The following is a 9,111-nucleotide window of genomic DNA, read 5'->3' as shown; positions in this document are numbered from 1 at the left end:
GTAACCAACAGGGCATTATATTTTCATAAAACCACAACTTTTCACAATTGCTCAAATTTTTCTCAGCTGATTTGACCAGATATTCTAATATAACATTAAGACATTTGATTTATATTTTGATTGAAACAGCACCACACCATTAAATAGGCAAACCCTTTACAGTTATCCTAAGAATCATGGAAGGCCCTGCATTAGATCTTTGGTAAAATTGCTTTCAAATCTTTCATAATCTACTTTTGGTTATTCTTGTCCATTCTAATATTCTTTCTATTGCATCTTGCTAGGTTGAGTAACCTTTTCATTTAAAACAACCAATAATTTACTGAAGCTGAAATAGTTTTTGCTAATATTTATGCATAATAAAAATGTATCTTCAAAGATGTTATTGGATATTCATCAGGTAGAACTAGTTGCTGATATGTCTGCTACCAATGCAATCACTTACCACTGGAAAGGCTTCCATTTTGGTCCCAATCTTTCAAGATATGAACATGTAACAATCATTTAATGCAACTAAATCAGTTTTTCAAAAGGAATTTATATATTTTATTTTGGAATATTCTACAAACTTAAAAACATTTTTCTAATTGATACAAATCCATATTTTGTTTTTAAATTTTCAAAAAAAAAAAAAAAATGATAAAATTTGCTTTTGTGGGTATTTCTTTTTTATATACATTTCCTGAACTGTACAATTAAGTATCTATAAGAACGATATTCTTTATACTTCATGTTTTATATAAATAGTACTAAATGGTAAAAAGTTATAAATTTCAAACTGGTGAGAAAGCCTCTTTTTAGCTGCCCAACCTGTTAGAAATAACAGTCAAATCTCCATTTCTTATTTTCTTAAAAAGAACGGATGCATTAGATAACTGTAGTCCCAGATACACTATGCCGAAAAAAGAAAAAAAAACTGGATGATCATGGCTAGAATACCTTTGATCACAAGGCTGACATAGTGTGAAATAACAACATTACAGATTGGTTTCAATTGCTGCCAAATAACAAGTGTAATTACTTTGCAAATATAAAAGTTTTAAAGCATTCTTTGTTTCAAAGCACAGACAAAGTATTAGAATTTAACCAATAATTGTGACAATGTAGCTAATTGTTTTGAAAGATTGTAAGAAAAAATGCTAGATTTTTTTTGGTTTTTATTTTTGAGATGTTCTTACTCTGTTCTCTTAAAATATAGTGTTTTTTTCTTAAAACACCCTTTTTACAAAATATCTTAATAAAATAAATTTGCATGTACAAAATCTTGTTCTCATGTGATTTTTGATTCAATAACTTTGGGTGATTTCTACATGTTTCTGTTTCCTATCCATTTTACCATTCCAAGTGAAGGTTTTGTGGCCAACCAAAAAAGCACATTTATAATTACATGAGTACCATACTGCTTTATACAGCATGCTAAAAACTGAATTGTAGTGCCAAAGACAAGCTGTCTCACTAAAAAGACAGTAGCAAGATTATACATTGGTATTGTTTAGTTCCAAGTTAGTCCTGTTTGAGCAGAGCCATGCTCAAAGGTATTTCACATGAAGCATTCCGTGTTTTTTTAGGAATATATTAGATTCTATTATGCAATGTGTCCTTTCCTTATGTAAGACAGCAGAGTGTGATTAAACTCTGTAGAGCTTTCCTTGTTAGCTCAACATAATTAGAGATCTGTTGTGTAAAGCCTTAATGACTCACATTATAGCATTTATCTGGAGGGGAAATAAAGCTTAAAGACTCATATAGTATTTATCTGAAGGGGAAGTTATCAGATGGAAATGCGTGCTCTGGCTTGCCACTGGTTTTAACTATATCCAAATAAAGAAATACTGAGCTAAGACATATAAAACATAAATGATAGCCTGGTGAAGGATAGATTCATGAAAATATTACTATAACTGCACTTAAATAACACCACACACAAGGCAACAACGGACAGAAAAAAAGAGATCCTATTTTACTCAATATATTTATGCGTGTGTGTAAGAAGCATACTCTCCCAATGACAATTGTTACAAACCACGTCTCAAATGATATTCTAACATTTCCTCTAGTTTCATTCTTATATATATATATTTTTGTTTTCTGAATGCAGAATATCAAAGTCTATTTTATATTATTGTTTTTTTTTATGAAACCATAGCACCCTCCGATGTTTTAAATGCTTGCTTAAGTCAACATGTATTTTGCAAAATGATTTATTATATAATGGTGATTATTTTACAATGAAATGATATCCTACTGAATGTTTCATCATGTGCACACACACACACAGATGTAAATACATATATGTGTGTGTTTCTCTGAGTTCCACTGGTTCTAGACATCATGTAATCCACTATCAGTCTGTCTAGGCATGGCTGTAAAGTTTCATATTATATTGTTGTCTTATCTAAAGAACCAGAAGGTGTTTTGCTCAATGATGCAAGTTTTTGAAATGTTAATGTTCCATCTTCCAGTCAAGAAATATCAGCAGTAATTTACAAGCAAAATCTTTTAAGATATAAACCCTTAAACAATCTGACCAGAACATGGATCTTGAACATTCTCAACCACTGGAGTGAACTTCTAAGGAATCTGGAAGATAAAAAGAGAAAATCAAATTGACAATATTACTTTATATTTAATAGATTCATAACCAAGAATTTTATTTTTTAAATAATCGGCTAATTCTACAGTCATTATGTTGTGCCTCTGTAGAAGAAGTATAACTTGTCAGTCTGTGTGACTGACAAATAGTTTCCACTCTTATTTGCATAGCTACTGGTAGGAAGGGTCTCCTGTGAAACCCTTCTTACAAGCAGTTATGTATAAATTTATATTAAATATTGAAATCTATAAAAAATAGGTGAATGTGTGGTTGAAAAGTTAGCTTTCAAACTGTATGGTTTCAGGTTCCGTCCCACTGCATAGCACCTTGGGCAAGTATCTTCTCCAGCACAGCAAATCGCCAAAGGTCTTGATCACTTGTCATTGCTTCCATGAGACTCAATCTGAAGATCATGCTTCACCACTTCATCCTAACTGTATATCTGGATATAATGTGTGAATGCAACTCACAAATGCTACTTGGCAAACATTAAAACCCATGCTCATGTCTATCTGAAGTTAAGAGCAAATGTCACACTGCATTCAATTTTGAATGTAACATAGATTCTCTGTATACTACTAATATTTTCATCACTTCTAACTTTTGATGTTGTAATGTTGAATCACTGTCTGTCCTCCTAAAATATAAGCAGAAGCAAGAAGAACAGTCCAGCATTGTTGTTTTACCAATTAGTCAACAGCTTGTTAACAATCTGCAGCAAAGAGTAACCATGGAAACCTTACCTAAAAACTGGAGCGATGTAGCAACAACTGGTTTAGTCCCAGACTGATCGGTTTTGTTATTCTCACAGAATAATTCAGGCTGCTGACTTGGAAGTTCTTGGTTATGTTGGCTGGTTGGTGAAAAGCTGACCACCGAGTTCCTAGAATTGAAACAAAACAAAACAATAAATCAATGAACCACAACCGAGAGCTACTGAACAATTGAAGAAGGAAATATGTAAACTCATAGCCACATGCATTTAGTCTCACAGTGAAATCAGGGCCTATGAGGGCTTTAGCAGCAGCTTTGGATGGTGGTAGAAAGAACTGGTCTCATTATTACTTGACAGTTCATCAGAGTTAGTTCCTTGTTAGCCTAATTTTACCGTGAGGCTGAAACACAGATGAATGTAAATTTGTTTTTTCATAAGCTACAACGTATTGGAACTCTTGTAATTACTAACAATGTTGCAAGAACAACCAGTTGAGTAAAGTGTTTCAGTTAAAGCACAGGAGAAATACCTTGCCTCACACCTGAGCTGAGGCTGATGACAACAGACTAAAAACAATGTTATCCTCTTACCTGTTTGTAGTGGAAGACTTGCACCTAGGAAATTCTTTTGACTTAACAAGTTTTGGGCCAAGATCTTCTGAAAAGACAAAGATTAAATGTTTAAGTATAACATCGTATTTTATTGCGTGATGATGAAGTGGTCTTGTTCGAGCAGGCCTATAATCAAAGACATCCTATCCATGACCATCCCTTCATTTTTCTTCTTCAAATATAGTGTAAAGGACTACATCATCCAATGAGCTGTCTCTTGAAGATGGTAGGGTGTGGATTGAGGGATAATTTGTTGTTATTTCTTGCAGTCAAACAACAACAAATGTTGATTACAATAATCATGACCAGCCATCCATTTGTATATCATAGACAACAGTGTGTTCTTTATTAAGATGGTAGGGTGTGATCTGAAGTAGATTTGGTTGCTATTTCTAGCAGGTCAAGCCACTACATAGAAGTCATTGATTTCTGTTGAGTAACTGTGATCAATTGAGATTGCAGATTTATGGGATAGAAAGACATTTTTATGAAACGACATACAGGTCATGCATCACTGAATATTCACAGGTCCAATCTACTTATTTGGATATTATTCGAAGGAACAATTCAATAGGGATCATGCGGAGATGCAATTCATTTCTGGATGAATGGACACTGCATAGAATGACAGGTGGATAACCTAGTCCAGTCCACCTAGCTGTAAATAGGTTCCACAATGATGTACATACAGCTCATCCCTATAAACAACAGAGGATCAACATGATAGAGAACTATTCTGATAGTAATACATGTACAACATCAATTTTCTGGAATCTTCCATTTGAAAGACATTCTGGATAACTGATTTTTCTGAAATAGGGATGGTCACACTCTAAATTAAACAAATATTAAATTTAAGCGTAACTATGTGGTAAGAGGCTTGCTTCTCAACCACATGGTTCCAGGTTCAGTTCCACTGCATGGCATCTTGGGCAAGTGTATTCTACTATAGCCTTGGGCCAACCAAAGCCTTGTGAGTGGATTTGGTGGAGGGAAACTGAAAGAAGCCTGTCATATATATATATATGTGTATGTGTGAGAGAGAGAGAGAGAGATTACCTGATTGACACAGTGATGTATTTTCTTTATCACGTAACTTCTTCTTCAGATCTCTACTGGTTTTCTTGTAGTAGTACAACTCCTTTTCCAAGCTGCGTATCCTGCAATGAGACAAAGTCCTCAACAGTAAATAAGATGTAACTTTTCTTTTTATGGATTCTTTGAGTGTCATTTGAACATATCTAATCTGTTGCACAGAGTAATGTATAAACTTGATGCCTAGTATAGGCTAGTGATGATAATTACTATGTTACATAGAGTGACTATAGTCAACAACACCCCAAAAATATGAAAGGGTATTGGAACCTACATAATTTAGCTAATGCTGGATTAAACTTACAATTTGGAAAAATATTTAGGCAACCTTCATATTCCCAAAAGTATAAATGGAGATGTAAAAAATGCTATCTAGCAGTGTAAGATGACTATGTTGCAGTGAATATAAACTAGCTTTTAGATTGAATCATGAAGTTAAATTTTCAATAATAAAAGAAACCTGAAAATCACATTTTGATAAAAATTTATTAAAATTGGAATTTATAAGAGTTATAAAGAATTTTCTAGAAAGTATAGACTGTTTTCTTTTAGTAAAGTTACATATTCCAAATTAATTAATAAGCAGCTTCCTTATTATATAGATGTACTAGACTGTGGTGTACCACTTCTGTAAAGACACCAGTCTATGGTCAAACAATTTTATACATAAATTAAAGTGGTTTAAAACATTTTAAATAGCTCACATTTATCTTGAGTCAAACAGCTTTGGACAAAAAGATAACAGAATCATATTGGTTGTCACTGAAGTCTTAGCCAAACAATAATATGAAGTGGACATTTAAAATCAATGTGAAAAATAGAATAAAGAGAGAAGGAAAAGAAATAAGAAAGTGAGACAATGTTGAACTAAGAAAAAAGGGGCTGATATAACTGATATAGGCAATCAGGTGACCTGAATGACTGATGCAGATAATAAAGTGATCAGTATGACTAATATAGATATACAAGGAGATTAACGTGAGTGATGTAGAAGATAAAGTAATCTGTATGACTGATGTAGACAACAAGAAGGCAGGTGTAAGTGACGTAGACAAGGAAGTCTGTATGACTGATGTAATTAATAGAGTAGTTTGTATGACTAATGTAGAGAATAAGGTAGTGACTGTGACTGATGAAGACAACAAAATAAGCCTCAATGATTGATGCAGCCAATAAGTCAGTATACCTAGTCAGTAGATAACAAAGTGACTAACATGACTTATAGCGACAACATGGTGATCAGAATGACCAATGTAGACGAAAAAGGAGGTTAGTATGAATGATGTCAGAGAAAGGTGTACAGCAGACAAAGGACAGAAGACAGTTGTCTCCATCAGGTATTTCTTACTTGACATGTGGTTCTTCTTTATTAGCATCTTCATTGTTTTCTGTAAACTGTGCCAACTGGTGCATTAGTACACCAATTTTCTGTTCATACCGTTGCTGTTGCTGAGTGAGTCTGCGGTCAATGTCAAAACTGGCTCTCTGGTGATGGGTTTCAGCTTCATGGAGTAACTTGTCTTGTTCTTCGATTCTGCTCTGGAATTAAAAAAAAAAAATAGTTAAGAATAGTTAATAAAGCATAAAGTCATATTCTTTTGAATTAACAAACATAACTAAAGACAGCAGCAGTAATGGCGAGAGAAACAGATGGCAGAAAATGCAGAGTTTCAGATTAAATGCCTTGCAGCTTCTAGTTACAACAAGTTCTGTCTTGGGTTCAGGTCCTGCTAAGGTCCACTTCACAGTCATTGTTCCAGTGTTGATAAAATAAACAGTCCCTTCCTTCAAAATCTGAGAGTAGTGCCTATGTTAGACATTAATGACAAGAAGACCACAGCTTCTCTTGATTACTGTCTAACAATGGTCTGCTGATAAACATTGGTTTAAACAATAAAAATCCTCTCCCTCCATCTCACTACTGCCACCACCACCACCACCACCACCACCAAAAGACAGACAACGATAACATAATAAAACCGAGCTTACCTGAAACTCATTCATTTTGTGACTCAACTTGCGCTCGTTGTCACGGAAGTTGATGACTTTCTCAAAATATTTCATCAGGAGCAACATCATTTCTTGCGGATTGAGGGTGTTGAATAAACTCAAGATCCCACCCTCACGCTGGTCAAGTAATGAAAAAGAAGAACAAAAACAGATTACACTGAGAAATAGAAGACAAGCTGACCATAAAAATTCATACCCCATGTGGTGCCACGTAAAAGCACCCAGCACACTCTGTAAAATGGTTGGCATTAGGAAGGGCATCCAGCCATAGAAACCATGTCAAATCAGAATGGAGCCTGGCTTAGCTTTCCAGCTTGTCAGCTCCTGTCAAACCATCCAACCCATGCCAATGAGGAAAACAGATGTGAAACAGATGTGTTAACACTTTGGTTTTTAAATATCAGGGACCTGTCAATGGGGATCTCAGTCCACACAATATCAAGGTGTGTGATGGGCTTCTTTGAGTTACTCTCTGCCCTGTCTATCAAATCCACTCACAAGGCTTAGATACATGTGTATATATGCATGTTTATGTTTGTTCTTTGCCACTGCTTGACAACTGGTGTTGGTTTGTTTACATCTCTGTAACTTAGTGGTTTGGCAAAGATGACTGATAGAAGTACCAGACTTTAAAAAATGAATACTGGGGTTGATTTATTTGACTGCATAAAACCCTTTATGCCAGTGTCCTGGCATGGTCACAGTCCAATGACTGAAACAAGTAAAGGATATGTATGATTTAAGAAAAAAAAAAGATAGGATGGTCACAGTTAGAACGTCTTTGATCAATTGGTACTGACTTTATTCAGGCTTTAACTGATTAGGGAAAACACATGGCTGAACAACACTAAAACAAAACATTGAAAAAATAAAGGGATCTAATTAGGAATCTGATCAACTGAGGTTCAACAATCAATCTAAACATACACTCAAAAAAGGGACTTGATTAGGGCTTGATAGAATAGGGTTAACATAGAGTTGAACGATAAAAAATATATATAAAAAAAGGAGCATTAAAACAGGTACCAAAAGGGATTTGATTAAGGGCTACATTGATTGATTAGAACTTGGGGTTGAAGATCAATTGATCAAAACATTAAAACAATATTAAAAAAAAAAAAAAGAAACATAATGTAAGCTTACCTGCACAGAGAACCAAGATTGTCGAAGTTCCATCTGTCTGCTTTCAATGGTCTTGTTCTTATACTCAATGGCAGCATCAAGTTCTTCGACAGCCTCCTCTAGCTCTATTAACCTACAAGTGATAGGGAAGGGTTCAGCATCACACAGCAGAGCAGCATCCCAGCTCATGCCAGACACACAAAGGTGAGGAGCTTTAGAATTCTAAGGCCTCATGTAAAACACTAATAGAACGAGTCAATCTGTCTGCCTGTCTGTGTCCTTTTCTGATTGACTATCAGAGTGTCAGCCTATCTCTCTCTCTCACATTCCCTCTTTCACTCTATGACAATAGAGTACATGTCACTCTATATCAGTGATTCTCAACCATTTTTTTTTATCCTGTACACCCCTTTGATTTCTATTTTACTCAGGTGGACCCTCCTTGCCTTTCAATGTTTTAAAATAATCCTTGTTTCAGTCATTTTACTGTGGCCATACTGGAGCACCACCTTTAGTCGAGCAAATCGACCCCAGGACTTATTCTTTGTAAGCCTAGTACTTATTTTGTCAGTCTGTTTTGATAAACCGCTAATTTATGGGGACGTGAACACACCAGCATCGATTGTCAAGCGATGTTGGGGGGGACAAACACAGACATATATACACACATACATATATACATACATATATACGACAGGCTTCTTTGAGTTTCCATCTGCCAAATCCACTCACAAGGCTTTGGTCGGCCCGAGGCTATAGTAGAAGACACTTGCCCAAGGTGCCACGCAGTGGGAATGAACCCGGAACCATGTGGTTGGTAAGCAAGTTACTTACCACACAGCCTCATTATTATTATTATCATTATTATTATTATCATTATTATTATTATTATTATTATTATTATTGGTCGTTAGCATGCTGGACGAAATGCTTAACAGTATTTCACCCATCGCTATGTTCTGAGT

At 35.0% G+C, this 9,111-nt stretch overlaps 2 protein-coding genes across 2 annotated transcripts in view; one reads left to right on the top strand and one right to left on the bottom strand.

Annotated features, from left to right (window-relative positions):
- The window catches only part of LOC106883244 (prostaglandin reductase 1), a 6,954-nt gene extending 6,446 nt beyond the window's left edge, over positions 1-508 (top strand). The window contains exon 9 of the mRNA XM_052971517.1: positions 401-508. Coding sequence (XP_052827477.1) covers positions 401-508 — 108 coding nt within the window. The remainder of the gene's footprint in view (positions 1-400) is intronic.
- Positions 509-2,185: 1,677 nt separating this feature from the next.
- The window catches only part of LOC106881743 (kinesin-like protein KIF27), a 51,970-nt gene continuing 45,044 nt past the window's right edge, over positions 2,186-9,111 (bottom strand). Inside the window, exons 29-35 of the mRNA XM_052971516.1 lie at positions 8,168-8,279; positions 7,004-7,141; positions 6,363-6,553; positions 4,979-5,079; positions 3,899-3,965; positions 3,337-3,476; positions 2,186-2,580 (exon numbers count right to left, since the gene is read on the bottom strand). Coding sequence (XP_052827476.1) covers positions 2,552-2,580; positions 3,337-3,476; positions 3,899-3,965; positions 4,979-5,079; positions 6,363-6,553; positions 7,004-7,141; positions 8,168-8,279 — 778 coding nt within the window. The 3' untranslated portion in view covers positions 2,186-2,551. The remainder of the gene's footprint in view (positions 2,581-3,336; positions 3,477-3,898; positions 3,966-4,978; positions 5,080-6,362; positions 6,554-7,003; positions 7,142-8,167; positions 8,280-9,111) is intronic.

Source organism: Octopus bimaculoides, chromosome 11 (assembly GCF_001194135.2).
Source record: "Octopus bimaculoides isolate UCB-OBI-ISO-001 chromosome 11, ASM119413v2, whole genome shotgun sequence".
Taxonomy (NCBI): domain Eukaryota; kingdom Metazoa; phylum Mollusca; class Cephalopoda; order Octopoda; family Octopodidae; genus Octopus; species Octopus bimaculoides.
This window is presented reverse-complemented; position numbering and strand designations above follow the sequence as displayed.